General features: G+C 44.8%; 1 protein-coding gene across 4 annotated transcripts in view; it reads right to left on the bottom strand.

Moving 5' to 3' along the window:
• The window catches only part of LOC136760170 (ankyrin repeat and IBR domain-containing protein 1), a 38554-nt gene extending 21458 nt beyond the window's left edge, over positions 1–17096 (bottom strand). For all 4 annotated transcript variants that reach the window (XM_066715458.1, XM_066715460.1, XM_066715459.1 and 1 more), the window contains exons 1-2: positions 16874–17096; positions 4071–4333 (exon numbers count right to left, since the gene is read on the bottom strand). In XM_066715458.1, coding sequence (XP_066571555.1) covers positions 4071–4258 — 188 coding nt within the window. In that variant the 5' untranslated portion in view covers positions 4259–4333; positions 16874–17096. The remainder of the gene's footprint in view (positions 1–4070; positions 4334–16873) is intronic.
• Between the last annotated feature and the right edge of the window lie 1996 nt (positions 17097–19092).

Here is a 19092-nt window from a genome sequence, read left to right as displayed (position 1 = left end):
TGGCCAAGGGGGAGCTGGACTCGCAAAAATGGCCTTGCAGCGAGGCATGCATGCATGAATGCATGTATTTATAGTTATTTATATCAGAATTAATACATTTTTGAAATGTTTCATCGATGCCTGATCAAGTCTTTCTCCTTCATTTAATTTATTTTGCATTAGTGAATAAAGCGTCCCGTGTCTCGTGTCTGACGCTGCAGAACAGAGCTGTGTTTCTCTTAATGTCCTGAAGCATGAACAGATCTGTCTTCAGGTCTCTGGAAACAGAATCAGAAGTGACGTCGCAGTCAGGACACGAAGACCAAGGAACCGAACGGCCTGCCTTCAGCGGGGAGGCACTGGGGGAGGGCACTGTGGGCGGCGTGCTGGCGAGAGCGCCACAGTGCCACAACGTCCAGGCGGCTGCGCTGGCACACAGGCCTGAGCCACAGCTGAGCGACTCGCATGGTCTGTGACAGCATACTACACATGTGGGTTCACAGCGTTATCTGACCTTGGGCAGGAATGACACACTTACCCTGCCTGAGGAACAATACAGCCCCTGGACTCTCAAACACAGTAGACCACTGTTTTCACAAACCCAGTGTGCTGCCTGCGTCCCACACAGACGTGAGTCTCACACAGAGCCTGTTCTGTGGGCTAGGCACTGCAGTGTGGAAGAGCCCTCGACTCCAGTCTGGGTCCACTCGTTCGTCCTGATCGAAAGCCCTGTTCTTATCCCTCGTGCGTGATTCTTCATAGCAAGGCAAGTGCATATAGGTTCAGTTTTAAATACTGAAAATCCAAAATTAGCAGTCCATCCAGCGATTAAAATATATATACAATAATGTGGAGATAAACACTGGTTTTCTGTTTATATCCAGTTGCACACGTGGTTGTGTGTGGTTCTGCTGCCGCTGGGCTAAGTCTGAAACATATGATCTTGCTGTAATGTATATAATTCGCACAGCTAAATAAGGGTTCGTGGGGCACAGCGGTGAAGTTCTGTAATCATCCCTGGGAAATAAATAAATGAACTTAAATCGTATGTTTTACTTGCGCCATGAATATCTCCGACTTTCACATCTGTCTCTCTGCAGGTGTGGGACTGGTGGCTCATCCCAGGTACAAAGGGGCTGCCCCCACAGACTGCTGGGACTTCAGTGCCCCGATGACCACAGAATCAACCCACAAAGAGAAACAAGCCCAATGTTAGTGGACAGGCAGAAGGCACTGGGATAGCCAAACCCACAGGCGCACAGAAGAATGATAAAACAAACACGCTGGTTTCTCCTGAAATAGTGAATCCTTCGTCAAGCACCAGTTTCCTATAGATGGGGGTGCTGGTGGAGAAGGTGGGAGCTCGGCATTGTGGCCTCAATGTGACCGCAGCGTCCCGGGCCACCGCTCCCGTCTACACTGCTTTGGGGAAATGTGCTCAGTGGGCGAATGGCGGGAGCAGTCGTACTCCCTGCAGCATCAGGTGGGTCTCGGCACAGGGTGCTGCACACACTCAGTGAGAGACACAGAGACGCACCTCTCTCCGCGATTGCCAGCACCGTGCTCTCTCGGCACAACCCCCTGCCCCCTTTGCCTGCATGCAATTCAAATTAGCGCACGTCTCCAGTCCAGGGCCCTTAAACCCCTGCAAAGCTGCGAAAGCTACATATCAAACTGTGCTCCACAGGGGATGGAGGCAAATACTTATACAAGACGTGTTTGCTTTATTTGTGGAAATCATAGCAGCTTCTCAATTTCACTGCAGTTTAACTGGTTTCAATTCCTGAAATAATAAAAAGATTGGGTTATTTTATTTTTGTGCTCAGTGAGGTAGGATGGATTCTTTGGAGGAGTTCGGTGCTCCATTAGAAATTACTCAACCGGGGAAAATGGGGATGAGATTAATTCAGTCACAGATTAAAAACTGCATTTTTATTTTTCTGTCCTTAAATGAAAACCAAGTTTATGGATTTGTGAATACCCGTGACAGCGACAGCTGTTCAACTGCAAACTCAACAGCGACAAAAACGTGTCTTTAAATTCCTGAAAGCAAAGCAGAGGATCGATATTGAGTTCCAGGGTTACCAGCAGTGCGAAGATGTGAACAGACACAGTGCTACCAGCCTCCGCGCAACGACTCTCACACCCCCTTCAAAAGCAAGCCATCATTCATTCAGACAGCCCTACCACATGAGACAGTACGTAACAGAGTAGAAGTTAAATAATGACAATAATTCAGCAGTTAAAAGATTTTAAAAAAATAAAAATATTTCCATTTAGAGACCCTTTCTATTATTACTGGTTTCCTTTGTCCACAATGGTCGGCTGACACTACGTATATTGGGCCTAAGGAGACTCCATGAAGTCATACTAAGGCTGCAAATCTGGGATTACAGGCGCTGCAGTTCCACATGCTCCCCACGCCTCACCCATAAAACATGGCAGCGTTGCAGGGGCAGCGTCTGCATTTTGCCCACACTTCCCTTGTACACCGAAAGAAGAGCCACCACAGACGGGGAACTATGGGTCTGTGTCAACATGCCTTAAGCATCCAAACAACACCATGATGACAAAATCAACCTGCAAGGTACGACAGCCAAAACCCAACAAGCGGCCAAGCATTGCCTTGCTTGCAGTGGCAAGAGATCAGAAACAGACACCTAAGTGACGGGGAAAAGGAGAGCGATTTCACTATTGCAAAGTCTTTCACTAGAGCTATGAAAACCTTGACTTTAAAATAAATAGATAGATTTTAGCACTTATAAAAAGCTACAACAGGTGCGTAATTGCTGCATTATCTCTGGAGGGAGATGAGGAGAAAGCAGAGGACGCAAGGTCAGCGTTTTCCAGAGCTGCCGAGCAACACTGAAACCACCAGACTGAGCCAGAGACACGGCGCTGCTCTCGTGGGGCGACAGTAACGGGCCGTAAATTTTATGAGGCACAAAGCGACGTGCCTGTGAATGGCATTACCCACACGGGAAGGCCGGGCAAAATAAGTAATAACTGAAAAGCAGCAGAATCCTCTCAAATAAACAAATGCATGAATATGGTTCACAGGTTAAAAAAAAAGGACAATGTTATCAAAATGATCACTTCCCAAAATAAATAAATAAAGGTAAAACATTTGGTTGATTCTTACCCAACAGGGAATAGACAGTTTGTGATGCAGCAGCCTGTGACAACATGTTTGAGAAGTAGGGCACTATACCCAATAACAACTGACTGATTGATGGATTGATTTATATAGATATTTTAATTTTTAATATTTATTTTTTGACTGGGCCTGGGCCTGGGCCTTATTACAGTACTGTGCTCCATTGGCCTCCTGCCTACATATGCCGATGAGCAGCCGGTTACACAGCACCCCCCCCAGCCCTGAACGCGTTAGTGCTTTGACTCGCAGCCTGATTTACAGGTTGGTCCGGTGACCTCCACCAAACCCATATTTCATATTATGAATCACTCTCTCCCTTTTGATTCTTCCTCAAGGATCACAGCTGCCTTTTCTAATGCTAATCAACAGGAAAGAAAATACATTTGTTGCTTTTGTATGCGTTTGTGTATCTGGCTGTTACAGAACCTGAAACCAGCCTCCTGATGCCTCTAATTTGCAGACTTTTCTTCGCCCCCCCCCCCCCCCCCCCGATCCCACAAACAGCTGTGACCATGCATTCTGTCTAACTCAAGCATTTAAACATAAAACAGCAAGAACATCTCAACACCACGTCTATGCATTCACCACAGCAAGAGACACAGAATCAAACCTGCACTGCTCAGGAAATTGATTCAATAAGAGACGATTGTAGAGGGAAAGGGACAGAAACACTGAGACACACACGCACATGCACACGCACAGAGAGAGAGAGACACACACAGACACAGAGAGAGAGAGAGAGAGAGAGACACACACACACACACACACACACACAGAGAAATACAGAGCAACACAGAGAGAGAGAGATACAGAGCAGCACACAAAGAGAGACCGAGACGCACACAGAGACAGAGGGGGAAAACAAGAGAGCGAGACAAAGAGACACACAGACAGACGCCGAAAAGGACAAGGAGAGGGCGGGAGGGGGCCTCACCTGAGGAGGCGTGCCATGGCATGCCGGGAGGCATAGTGCAGGGGGGTGTTATGTTGGTAGGGCTCCCCATAGGAGGTGTTGGGGTCCAGGGACTCTTTGAACTGCGGGTTGCTCTCATAGAGCTGGTAGGCCAGAATCTCGTCTCCATTGATGAGGGCTTTGCGAAACTTGGTCGCCGTGTTACCCATCCTTCCGGCCCCCGTCCGCACTGCTGTGACCCTGATCAGCCGGTTGAGCTGCACGCTTGCAACATGCTTCTGTGCCTGTTAGAGAGAGACAGAGAGAGAGAGGGCTTATTCTCTATTTATTTTCAGCTTTGCTGCATCTGTGAATGCCTTGGCAACGCTGGTGTAAACAGGCCAAGCCAATAATGCTCGTTTTGAATTTGAGATGAACACGAAAGGGGGTTAGGGCTCGAGGAAGTGACCTGAAAGATGGCACAAGGTAACACATCTCTCTTCCATGGTTACCAGGAAGAGACTCTTTCACGGCATGGTTACCAGCTCTCAGTTGACCTCCTGGCAGATGGTTTTCCACACAAATGGTTAAACCCCTGCGTCACGCACAGTGTGTCCTATACGGTACGGGCAGTAAGTGCAGCATTTTACGGGTCAATTAATAATAACAATTACAAAAATAATACATCATAATTTTCCCAAGCCTGTGTGATCAATAAGGGTTTTACTGTTCAGAGCAGAAGGATCTCAACTCTGTTCCTGGAGGACCCCCCACCCTATTGATTTTTGTTCCAACCGAGCTCTCAATTTCTGAATTGAATGCTTAATTTAAGTAATAATTTCCTAAATAACACATAGCAAATAAAAAGCTATTTAAACAAACAAAAACAAAAAAAGACAGCACAAAAATCTGAACACACCCACCGCTTATCACACTGAGAAATAAAATAAGTAGAAGGGGGGGCTAATGATAAGTAACATTAAGGTAGGAAAAGGATCTATTCTATACTGTGCATCATTTAAGGGAAATGGAAAATCAGCTCCTGAAATCCGATCGCTGATGCACTTGTTGGCATCAGCGTCGCAGTGCCGGTTTCCTCACTCCTGCCAGGAGAGCTGTAATGACACAGTTCTTGCCACTCTCCACTCCAGTGAGACAGCCCCGGCAGTCTTTAACACTGATCCACAGGAATCCCTCCGAACGGCCAACAAATTAACCCCCTCACCCCAAATTACCCCAGAGCAGCAGGACACGGTGGCCTGACCTCAGGAGCAGCAAGAGGGAGGGAGAGAAAAAAGAGAGGGAGGGAGAGGGAGACAAAGGGACCATGTGGCTGGAGAAGGGGGCATGGACAGTCTCTGCTCACATACAGAAGCTCTCCTTGTTATTTGATGTTCAGGCATCCCAGTTTGGTTTATACATGCTTGAATTGTAGCCCAGTGACAGGAAGGGATCCCCTCACTGCAGGACTGCGGCTCAGCACACGGGTGCGTGAGACATTCGTGATTTAATGCAAAAAAAAAGTGAATGAGGACCTTCTGAACTCCCTGTGACCGACCGATGTTCTTGCCCATCTACCTGATAGCACTTTATTAATGCAACTAAAATCACCTATCTTCCCTGTCCACTCTGCATGGTTTATACACTCCTCACCGGTTGTGCGAGACCGGCCTGCCACACTGCTGCAGGGAGGAAACCTTGCCCGGTGACGCAGCACTTTGTTAATTAGAAACGCTGCCCCGCTTTGAAATTAAAAAGGTTCCACATGCCAGCGGATCGCTCTCTCTTCAGGGGAGTAAGGGAAGAATCATACCAGAGTCCCAGCAGTGGGCCGGGCTCAGCTCTGAAGTCGGCTCTCATTGACCAGCTGCTGGGTGCGCTACGGTGCAGAGACGGGGTCACCGATCTATGCAGTTCCGTCTCCGGGACACACCGAGGCGGCCGGTTGGCTGGTGTGATTGAGAAATACAACTGTGGCGCAAAGACAGGCGGGCGAGTCACGGACTGACTGCCTCTCACGAGGACCAGGACTTAAAGGGCGCGCCTGTACTTGGGGGCCCCCCCTGAGAGCAGCTGCCTGTATTGGAGCTACTATACACATCAATCTGAGAGAACGCTGGCAGAACAGGCAAAGAACTGGGCATTAAATTGCACAAGGCCCAGGACTGGCAAAGAACTGGGCATTAAACAACACAAGGCCCAAATGGCTTTTCAGACCAAAAAACGCTAACCCTGTTCAGTAATCCTAAGCCTGCTAAGACTGGGCACGACCCTTTCAGCTGTGCCTCAGAACTCACTGATAAGGCCCAGATATTGAACTGCTTCTGCCCCCCCCTGGATGAGCTACATTTTGAAAACTTAAACAAAAATTAGAAAAAACATTAAGCCCCCCCTACCCCCCAAATACAAAAAAGTGGTATAAATACAGAGACAACTAGTAAATAAACCAAGTAATACAAGCCTTCATTACAGAACGTGTTGACAAAGCAAATCCAGAACGATAGAGATCACAATGTTATCTTCCTCTCACACAAAAGCTTTATCACTGTGCGCAGGCAGGGTAGCAGTGCCTAAATCATCAGACACAGCGAAGACGTCTGCCCCGGGAACCGGCCTTCAATGAGGATCTTGACCCAACTGTTTTTGCTATAAAACCCTTTTACTTTTTTCTAACAAGGGCATAAAAAAATGAGTTTTACTCTGTGTAGAGATTCGCTGTGGTTTCCAGTAAGGCCCTCAAAACACTGACGATGTTCTCCCCTGCATTCAGCATTCACAATATTTATTTTAGGTATCTATTTAAATTGTATTTATTTGACAGGCAATATTTAACCAGACAAGCAAACCCAAATCAAATAAAGCATCCGGGTGTATTCGAGTTTAAAGGGCCACAAAGTCGAGTTGTTCCAAGTCATTGCATTTCACAAACGATTGGAAACTCACGGACTCAGACATGGCCCTTAGATTTACTGTAGCAGCTCAATCTGGAATGTGGCGCAGAAGATCAACTTAGACCCAACTCTGCCTGAATGACTGATACACTGCCTGTTTGCTTGATATACTATCTGACTGATACACTGCCTGTCTGTCTGTTTCCCTGTTGCTGGGCCAAATGGGCTCAAAGCTCATCTATGCCGTTCCTCTGCTGCACCACTGCTGCCTTACTGTTTTAAGCTTTGCATGTTGTTAAATGCTGTATTTGTTGTCTTGTTGTTGGGAGTATTGTATAAATCCATTATTATATTAGTACTCTTGTAAGTGTTTGATAAAGGCATCTGCCAAATTATGAAATAATAATAATAATGATAATAACAGTAATAATAATAACAATAATCCCTGGGGGTCCACGGTGGGGGTCTCATTAGGGAGAGTGGTGCTCCTGACGCAGCAGTAAGACGCGGTTGTTAATCTTCTGTCCAGGGAGTGAACAATACAGAGCGTTACAGAGGGCCAGTGGCTCAGCGCTGCCGGGGCCGGAGCCCTGCGTGTCACCCTGTGCTCAGGGCTCATGTGGGGCGCGGGACGGTCACATGCTCTGGGCAGCGGAGCCAAAGGACTCTTCTACGGCAGGGCTTGAACCGCAGCCAGCTGCACAGCATGTGGGCCAGTCTTTACAGAGCACGCAGCTACGGCTCATGGGAGGCTTAAGCTGGAACCGCCCATGAACTTGAAAAATACTTTATTTATTATTTATATATTAAAAAAAACGATTATTTTAAATCAATTCAAATTAATTTGTTTGATTCATCGATCAATCAATTGCTTGATGATTTTTTGTCATTTAAAAATGGCACCCTTACTAGATGATATTCTGTAATACTAATTCTACAGTATTCATTCGGTTGTCTCACTCTGTTCATGTTCTCTATCCAAATAGCAAGTTTAAGTCATCACAAAAACATGCCATCCATTAAATTTAAATTATGTATAATAATCAGAATTTTTTTTGTCATTGTTCTTGTGTTTTCAAGATCTGTCTCCATGCATTTACAATAACATAACAAACAAAATATTAATACTTTAAAAAAGTCAACCTGACAAAACACAAAGAAGTTGTGTAAAATAATAAAACAGGTCTTGTTACACACTTTCTATAGAAATGTGTATGTAAAAGGACATTGCTTTTAAGGTATATTTATTATTACAAAATCATAATAAACCATTCCTGAATGGAACAAAAACAAGTATTGTTGTGGAAATGGTTCAAACAATGTAAAATATCATATGATTTTGATTTCTGCAATCACATTTAAATTTGATTTCCTTTGTAAATGAACTTCGACTTCACCATCTCACCAGAACCAGCGGAGTTAATTGAAATCGATTCAGATATTTACAATAGTCATGAAAAAAGTTTCAATGACTGACAGTTTCTTTGATATCAGGAGAGATATAAATTGCATTGCCCAATTGGTCCATGTTATATTGTGACTATGTGAGAAGTACGAGCAACACACGCTCTCTGCGTATATTTGACTTGTCACAAGATGCTTTCTAGAACACATCCTGTCCTGAACCATTCGCTGGCACCCTGGGCACCCTAACACTCTTCTCCTGGATCTTGATCCTTTTCTCTCCCCAGTCTGCCATTTTCACTATGTTTCACTACATTACCATAGCAATGTGTAAACACTTAGTTCTCATTAGGAAGTCAAAGCATAAATGGCGCATGAAGCTAATTCCATGAACGCAAGTTGTGAATCGAAGAATTTGAATTAAAATAAAATAAAATAAATAAAAATTGAACATCACAAAAATTGATTTGATTAAATATCCCAGCTCTAATAGATTTTATGAAGGTGGATAGATCATGAAATGAGCTTCCATGAAGGCAGTGTTACAGTAGTGAGGGGTAACCCTGAGGCAAGAACAGAAATGCCATCTTCCAGGGCTCGGATCTATCAGCTCGTGATTATTAATGGCTTAAAAATCAATCCCCATATTTTGTTGTTGAATTTAAGCTGAAGGACTCGGTTAATTGGATTCTTAGGAGTCTCGCTGTGGTGAAGATTTACAAACATGGCAAAAGGACGGCACCTAGAACAACAAGTGTGATGCCCCAGATTGAGACGGGACAGTGTTGCAGTGAGCAGCCATTTGAATTATTACCAGAGGGAAATGGACAACCAGATCACCAACAAACCCATCGCATTTCAGACTCCTTTCAGAACAGCACAGAATTACTGCCATTGTGAGCAAAACATCTGAAGCACCTGCGACTGTAGGGTTGTGCTTCCGACAGGAGTGAGGCTTCATTTCACTGCAGGGGGGTTAAATGCAGCATTTTCCATCGTATTATCATCATTATTATCATCATCATGATCATCATCATCAGATGTTACAGTACAGCACCAGCTCCTTTTCTGGGGATGAATTTATGTATTTATTGAATGGGTTGAGCAACAATACACCTTAAATAGGCACAACGCAGGTGCGGTACAGAAATTAGACATGAGTCACATTCCAGCAACAGCTTCACAAGTGGGCTAATAGAGACTTGTCTGTGCCTGACTGCGTACCCTTAATCCAGGGAGTCGATTGCATTACAGATGCTTGACCTCATAAGGGTTAGGCACCATTTCAGCTGCACTTTTAACAGCGCTGTTAATATGACAGAACACACCTTCCTACAGCTCCTGCTGAAAAGTGCGAAGATGACAGCCTTAATCCTACTACATAGAAATAAAAAACGGAACGTTTGATGACGCAGACGTGACGCTCTGTGCATTGGTCTTGGGGCTGTTGCAGTTTCAGTAGGTGTCTCCTGTCTCCAGGCTGCTGCACAGCTGACACACTGGGCTTCCTCCCAGTGCGATCCGATGCCTTTTTCCGATTCCCCAGCAGGCATATTTGGGGGGCAAAAGAGCCCTGAGAGACAAAAAAGACAAGGAGAGCGGCAAATCTCTGTCACAGGATCTTCCTCCCATCTCTGACCACCAGGAGAAAGGCCACAGCTCCCTGACAGCAAGAGGCGTCTATCTGTTCATATTTACTTTCTTTCACTTCCACTCATTAACTAATTTCCTTGCGTACCTTTTCTCTGCAGAGAATGACGGCACAGCCAGAAGAGTTTGTATCCTGGACTCTTATTTATTCTATATTGTGGTTAAAAGAACAAATAAGGTTGTGTAATAATAATATATTTATTCATATCAAATAACAATCATTTGCCAACAAACACACACAGTGCTACAGCTAATTAGAATATTGTTTTGCCCCAGCGATTAGACTATACTACTGTAGTTCATATTCCTCCATGACAGAAACATAAGAATAAAAATCAAAATAAACAAAGATAGTAAGAAAGAATCAGGCGGTCATTTTGAATATGGCTCGATGTTAAAGCCACCTGTTGGCAGAGAGGAGCAGAGCAGATTGAGCCATTATGGACTGTACACAGGTTAGTTTGGCTCAACAGTCGGCTCTTTGTGTTTTTGCATAAAGCCCATAACTCAAGCCCTACCGTGAGCTAGCTGACGTTTCTGCTAACTGAAGGTGTTTTTTCTGGTGTGCAGCACTTCGGTGAAGCAATGATTAACAACAGATGGTTCAGGGTCTGTAAAGAGCTACACCTTTAGCAACTGCTGGAGAGGAAATGCACACCGTGCGTCCGCACTGGGCCAGGGATGAGTTTTGTTTATGCAACTCTGTCAGGGATACCGGCCCCGGCTGCATGCCTCCTCCTCCTCCTCCCCCTCGTCCTCCTCCTTTCAGTACCTTTCAGAAGCAAACAAAACCGCTGCCCCCACGTTTAACTCGCCGTCAGCTGACAGTGCCGTGAGGAATTAATGTTCATTATAACTCTGCTGCTGAGAGACACAGGAGCAACACAGTGCAGTTATTGATCCAGGCGGTCCCATATACAGAAATTAAAAGGAGGCAAGCAATCAAAGACACAACCAAACTTATATGAAGCAGACCCACCGGGCTTACATGAGATCCACATGACAGCACGTGAACACACTGTCCCCACGTCACTTTCCCCAGCAGGTGGTCTTCGCGTGACATCCGGGGGAAGAGGACAGAGGCAGCCTGCGCCCATCTCACAATGACTGGGTGCCACCGTGTAAGACCGTGAGCAGAGCACTGGCGTCCCTCCAGTCTAATAATACAATCCCCCCTCCCCCACCCCCTCGAAGGAGAAGCAGAGAAAACTTTCCTTTGCATTTTTTCCCACAACCATTTTCCTTTTGCATGTAGTGGTTACAGAATAACATCTTCTGGACACAAATAGTAATAATAAATAAATAAATAATAAGAACAGATGTCAACCCATCCAAGTCACAGAACGCACTTTTAAAGTATCCTCTACACAATGATAAAACTGGTTGTTCCTGTTGTACTTCGGGGCAGAAGACACAGTTTCCTTCAGCACAGCCCCCAGCCTAGCACAGAGGGGGTGGGGGTGGCCCCTGCGCAACGCTGGGTGTCTGGAGAACAGGACGTACCTGCTTATCGGCCCGGTGTCAATCCTCATATAGTAACAAAGCACATGAAATTAAAAGCGAAAAGCACAAAAACACAAGGCTAGGGATCAGAAAGACGCATTTATTCGGTGAACTGCTAAAAGAATGGCATGATGGAGTGACAGGAACAAAATCAAAGAACCGGTCACGTCGAGCGGGTGATTAGAACAGCTAACGAGCAGGAAGAGGCAGGCTGCTTTCCAAACACACACTCAGGCCGCCCCGTCTGGATTTCCCAGGATTCCAAGTTCTGTTCAGTTCCTACGTTTCCACCCTGTCGGAATATCTACTCAAAACAAACAGGGGGAGGGGGGGCTGGTCAGGGAATAATCCACAGTTACTGTTCAAAACCAGAGCAGTCTTTACTCACTTGGCTAGCGGCGCGTTGAGGCAAAGAAACATCCCAGCATCAGGGGTTAACTCTTGCCGGGTTTAGTGCCGTGTGATTTAACTGTGGTGAAGACTGAAGCCTGAGGTCTCACTAGCTAGAAGGGAGGTTGAATGAACAACACTGTCTGTCTGCCCCTCTCTCTCACCAAATAGAAAAATACAATAATTAAAAAAATATGCTTACTGAAATCGAACGTGTCTACAACAACTGAGGATCAGGGAGAAAGCTCCTGAACAATAAAGATGTATCCTTCACCACTTATGGTTCCACATTACCTAAAAGTGTGACGCTTCTGCTAGACTGCACAGATGTGTACCATGACCTACTTCAGTTCCAGTTCAACACTGTGAAACAGCTCCCACAACACAATGACAGGTTCCCAATGTACACAAGCTGACAGACGACGACTGAGGTGTGCAGTGATGAGGACTATAAAAGTGCATCTGCTTTACAAACGTGCCTTCACAGACAGACATGATGACACAATCAGGCCATAACATCTTTCTACGAAATCTCAGAAAGAAGAGGAGAGGTAAACAAACCTGATTTTCTAGTACAGAACAATCTGCATTCCTGAAGATCCATTTATTTATTTATTTATTTATTTATTTATTTATTGTAGAAGTACTCCAACTGTCATCCAACAATGCACAAGGCCAGAATACAACGTGACCAGTGTGTAGAAGGTGGACAAAGCCACTGCCAAATAACCCTTCAGAAAAGCCCTGTTTGTGTTGTTGGCTGAATAAATATTGTAAGTGATAGATAAAGAGGCAGGGTGACAATGCTGGGAGGGGAAGATAGAAGTAAAATGCTTTAGAGAGTACAGAGGGCTCCAAAACACACAAAAACAGTGACAACAATGGAGCGATCTCATGTCAGTCAAAACCAACTGCAAGTGGGGACACACCACACGTCAAGAGGCTGGCAGACGAAGGGTTAACGAGACACGGCCGAGTGTCCGCTAAAGGCAAAGAAATGCCACACGAGCCCTGGGTCCCGCTCTCCTGCTCTTTCAGTTCACAGCCTGCTCCCTCACAATAGCAAACCTTAATCCAGCAGGCAGGGCAGAGCACACCGTGGCTTTGTGTATCGCACGCACACGCGGCACGTTCCATTTACAACACGGCACCTTACTAGGCCATGCTAATAATACCCCTTTTGCCAGGGAAGTGCACTGGGAAAAAAGGGTCAGCACACTGGGTGACTCACAACGGCATCACAGAAATCTCAGACGGATTCAATACTTATTGGAGGGAAAAAGATTTGTGTGTCCATTGTTAGTGAGTTTAAGGTGGTATTGATGGGGGGGGAAATATACATACAGTCAAAGCATTCAGAGTTTAGGTTTGGATTACAGAGTGAGCTTTGACCTCTGTCCCTGAAAAACATATATATATATATATATATATATAAGGAAGACACATCTTAAAAAAAAAAAAATACCAAAACATTTTCACAAACGGAAATGAAAACAGGCAGAAAGTGCTCTGGTTTATTGCTGTGACAGAAGTACACTTACAATTAGTTTCAGTTTCTCCAGTCATGTGGCCCAAGATAACATAATTTCTCTATTTACTAACATGAAAGCAGGTTAGACTGGAAGACTCCATGGGAGGGAATCACGTGAAGACACTCAACACTGGTCCTTCTGTGGCCACCAGCCCAACAGGTATTGCAGCCCAGGTGCATGGACCTGATCGGGTTATTGGCCATCATGTCCGGCTTCTTCTGAGCCAGACCAAAGCCAGAAACCCAAGTCTGAGATATGTAGGATATGAAGCGTGCTACTTCAGAGTGCTCATCTCCACACTGCCAGTCACCAGGGCTCTCTTGCTGCCAGGGGCTATTCCTAAAGCTGTTTGAGAGCATCAATCGCTGACCTGGAAGACAGGATTTTTTTTGGGGGGAGGGGGTGTTTTTTGGCAGCCCTGATATCTCCAAAACCAAATGACTTCTGGGGCAACCAGCACACAAAACCTGATTTATTACGTACTTTATTAATGCAATCCAGATCAAGTCACAAGTGGTGGCAAAAGTCATGGTTATCAGGATTAAGATTAGGGACCATGAAGAAAGTGCCCTAGTGACGGAGACAAGAAACACTGGCCACAGTCTTAACACATTGCGGCCTAAGCTAATCCACAGCGATTACATCACACCAGTTTCTGTCCCCCACATCTGCTGAACATCTCTGCAATGAGCTGTGGCTCACTGTACAGTGAAGGGACAGGCTCCATCTCGAGGCTCAGCTTCAGGCCGGGGAACAGCAGCACAAAGTTAACTACGCACTGCAAACTGAGGAAGGGGACATGCAGCCTGATTAAGATCACGCATTTAAGTACAAAGTTATCCGAGGGCCAGGGAAACACACTGGGTGGGTACAAATACTACTGTGCAACGGACACAATTGATCCCTAACTTGACCAAAGAAAATAGCAGTTCAAGCAGGCATGGAGACATTAGGTTTTCATAGCAGTCTTCTACGTCAGGGACATGGGCAGCCTTGTAAAGGTTTCCTAACCAAATAATTTGTTTTAATACTACTACAACTACTACTAAAAATAAGAATCTCTGCTCCAATTCTTGTTTTCCAGATTTTCTTTGTAAGAGGCCCAAGGTTTAAAGTAATTTAACCCAACCATAACAAAGCTGTGATGTAAATGATGCACTTCTCCCCCAACACAACTACCCCCCAAGCTGCTCCAGCCTCCAGCTCAAATAGACGCCTACAGCCATCTGAATAATGTCAGTGTCTCTGTTCAGAACAGGCCCATTCTGACTAGCTACATAATGACCCAGCGACATAGCAAAGTGCAAGCATGTTTTCCCAGCCAAGGCTAGGAGTGGGGGGTAATTAGCAGAGGCATTGCCAGGAACACAGCCATGGGCTTCCTGGTTTACACTCCCTTTATTTCCCAGAATAGAGACATTTGCTGTGCAAAACGACTGCACGTCCGTCCCCCCTCGTTCCCCTGTCATCTTTGCCACTCCAGACCAGCACATTCAGGCAGACCTCCCTCTGACAAACAGCTACGAAATGCATCGAATTCTCAGGTCTTTATTGGAAGTCCTCAATGATAATTTCACATTCTGCCTTGCTCTTGATCCGTTCTACTACAGAGAAACACACGCTTACTCAATTCATTCTTCAGCTGGTGAAGGGAGATAGTTCGCAAAGCATTTGCCAAACTACAAAAAACTATCATCTCACAAAACCCCCCGCCATCTTTTTCCTTTTCAAATGCATGCAGATGTTTACATGACCCCCTGAACGTTATATATAAATGCATTGATGTCAGACTCTTGACAAACCAAGATCCCATAATATGCTGGGAGAGATCACTGGGCTCCTGTCTTTCAAACACACACACACAGCCACCCAAGTAAGGTTAACTCTCAGCTGTCACCAATAATAATGTTCTACTTTCTATGAATATCTATAACCTGTTTAAACTAAGATAATGCAATGTGGGCTTCAAGTGTACGAAGCTAAAGATTTCATTACAACTAAAGAGTGTTTAAAAAGTGTACAGACCAAGAAGGTTGTTTATCTTTCATTCATAAAATGTTTTTTTGGCAACTTTTGCATTTTCAAATCATTCTATCTATCACCTTAGCTTGGCTATAACATAAGCACTAGGGCTCCGGTTACTTTGGGACACGGCTGTTTATTAATAGGCGACAAAGACGGCAATGTAACGTGATCAGGCAAAAGACAACAGGTTTCTCTCGCAGGCGACCTCCTGCCACTTCAGCACAGGCTTCATTTCAGCACATACAAGCATGAGGCATGACCATGGCGATACATCAAGTGTCGTCACGTCACTGTTCTCGTTTGCGGAAAAAGACGTCTGCTGGGTAATAATAATAACAGTAGGATTTTATATAACACATTAAAGAAGGCCATTGCATTGCATTATACAGGAGACGGGGTTTCAGACTCAATTGGCAGCAATAACATCGCCAGCTGTTTCACTCCTGCAACTCCTCTGTCTCCAAAGAAGTTCGTGTGACGCCGCAAATCAGGACACAGCGACTGCGCACAACACGTCCACAACCCGGGGTGCATCTTGATTACTACCACTGTTATCAGGACTTGATCACATCCATCGGTGCTAGAATGGGTGTTTTCACTTTCAGTCCGAGCTGGTGTTGTTTTCCGAGACTGTGCTACAGTGTCACAGCCGGCACAGTGTGCAAACATGCACACGCAAACTTACACAGCAGAACAACTGTGCCACGACCAGACACACACAAGGTGAAAACACCACCAACACGAATACAAGAACCGGTTGTTAATGGTCGGTCGGATCGGATGACACTCGTGCAGGGCGGTGCTGCCGAGGTCCACACTGTCTCCGTGTCTCCGTCCTGAACTCCCCCTTTGTCGTCTTTGTTCTGCTGCTGTAGCTCGCAGTGCCCAACTCCTCCAACACCAGCGATATCATTTTACAGATTTAAACAAAGCTGTGCATTCAGAAATTAATCATCTGCAGCACGATGCTACCATTATAGTTGTATAGTTATATATGTAGAAAAACGAGCCAGATGTTACATTGCATGCTGTTCAAAGAACCATCAACATACTATTCTCAACACGGCCTATTTTTCTGCTCTGCTATTAAGGAGTATTAAATGCGGTCTCTTGGTTGGATCGAAGTCGAGATGCATGATTAGGAGAAGAAAAAAGGCCAGAAAACAATCGATAACAGGTCGCTTCCACCACAACACGGATCACCCGGCTCGGCACAGGAGCTCAATCAATCACAGGCTTGTTTATATCGATAACACCTCGATCTGCACGGTGCGGATTACATGTCAACACTGACAGCTGCCAGGAAGAGTCCAATGTCCGTCCGTGTGAACTTCCCCGCACAGCCCGGGTCCATGGCGATGAGCCGGGGGGTTGATTGAACCCGTCCCTGCTTTATATACGCACCCCTGCCCGACACAGCGCAGTTAGTGTCTGAAAGGGGATTACTTACACAATCGGTGTTTGGATATCCGATATCCGCCTAGGAGCCGAGCTGTGCGATGTGTCTCACGGTGTCTCCCACATTATGTGCTGCTGTTTTCTCGGTGTGATGATGCTTGTTGTGTTGTGCTTCCGCCTGCCTGCTCTCCGCTGCGCCGCTGTGCCTCTGGCTCTCGCTGAGGTGAACACGGGCTGCGCTCACAGCTGCGGCAGCGCCGAACACAGCGACCCGGAAGCACTAGCCCCGCAGCAGCCAGCGCCGAGGAGCGCGACCCGGAAGCGCAAGACACGCCTCCACACCATCGAGAGCAAGAGAGAGGATGTGTGTCTATAACCTAGAGCGCCCCTGTGTGGCGGGATGAACAGTGCGCGTCTGGGCGGGTCGGTGCTGTTCAATCACCTGGGCCCAGTTTTTCAAAACTTTTGATCTGGATCAGAATAATCTTGCTGATTTTGTGCCGTTTTTTCAGAAAAGAATCAGATTGAATCATTCTGATCCAGATACCACAAGATCAAGATTTGAATAGGCATCTGTTTAGCATGTTAGGCCAAAAAGACATGAGTGAACTAAACTAAAAAAGTGTAACACAAAGTTTGTATGTTACTTTTATTCACATATACATACATGAAATGCATAAGATTACTTATAGACAAAATTCAACTCTCAATGGATAAAAAAAAAAATCAACAACACAAAAGTTCACATTTCTCTGAAAACTGTTATAATTAATTCATTCATTCAAGGACCCTTTTAATAATAAAGGTTCGCTACAGCATCTCTCATTGACCTTCCAGCTGGTCCATTCAGCTGCAATGCTGCCAGTGGTGTGTCAGGGCCATCCACTTGGGGCTGTGGAAGATCACCGCTGTCATCATGGAGAGGAACTTTGCGTGTTTGAGCTATGTTATGAAGGACAGTACAGGCGAGAATTATAGTGCAACCTCGCTGTGGCTCAACACGTAGGTAGTTCAGGCATGCAAAGCGCCTCTTCAACACTCCATTTAGGTGCTCAATTGTGCTCCTGGTTGCTCCATGGGCGCTGTTGAATCTTTCCTCTGCATCAGTGCTTGCTGTGGCAAAAGGTGTCATTAGCCATGGTAAGAGTGGGTACGCACTGTCACCTAGTATGATGCCCTCTGGGGGTTTTGTTGAAAGATTGTATATCAAGCTGACCTTGCTCCAACAGAAAGAAGCAAAATTGCACATTCGTCTTCTTGAAAAACAACTGCAAGATGCTGGGGTTAATTTTTCAAATGAAGAACTTTTGACAATTCGTTTTTGTTTATATATTGAGGCATTTGTTAATTATTGGAACATCTTATTTCTTGTGTCAATTTAATAAAATGTAAACATTAAGTACTGTTGATGATTTATAGTCAAGTTGTATATCTTTTCCAAGATTCCCCACTGTGGTAACATCACAATATGTGTCTAAATCCACCCTGAATCCACCCTTCCAGTGCGATCAAGACTATCCTGATTTTCAGCATCAAAACTATCCTTATCTCACCCTTGAGTTTTGAAAAACCCAAAAACAACATTTAAGCTTGATTAAAGGTAGGATTGGATTACCAGATCCAAATCCCAATCTCAAAGATCAGAATCTACTTTTTCAGTTTTGAAATACCCAATTCTCCAAAAAAACTGGGCCCTGCTCTACAATCTTGAAGAATTTAAAACTGATATAGTGGGCTGTTAATTAAACAAATGTGCCTAACGTAATTGAAGCACGCTTATATTGTTTTTGTTGTGATTTCTTATTCTTATTCTACTTATTGTGGTTGTTGTCTTATGGTATATTTGTTTGGAAGCCAGAAACGTATTTATGTAGATATACCAAACCACCAGTAACTATATATTTCTTAAAGTTGGGTTAGAAGTACCAGCTCTTTACATCAATGCAGATACAAAATAAGTACGACCACCACATCAATGTGCTCGATTTCCCCTCAACAGAAAAATAAGGACTTAGTGCAAATACAAATGTAAAGCAAAGTGCCTGTATCCTATCACTTTTAAATGTATAAGCATAAGACGCTTTCTAGTGCTTATGAATAAAAAGAAAACGTAAAAAGGCTCCAAGTTTGTAATTCCTTGTAACCCTTGGATTACATTACAAATATACCTTAGACTTAACTGTATTTTTGCACTTTGTATTGCACTTATGTTGTAAGTCTGCATAGAAATAATAATAATAATAATAATAATAATAATAATAATAATTATAA

Source organism: Amia ocellicauda, chromosome 10 (assembly GCF_036373705.1).
Source record: "Amia ocellicauda isolate fAmiCal2 chromosome 10, fAmiCal2.hap1, whole genome shotgun sequence".
Lineage (NCBI taxonomy): Eukaryota > Metazoa > Chordata > Actinopteri > Amiiformes > Amiidae > Amia > Amia ocellicauda.
The sequence above is the reverse complement of the archived record's forward strand: the minus strand, read 5'-3'. Positions and strand labels throughout refer to the sequence as shown.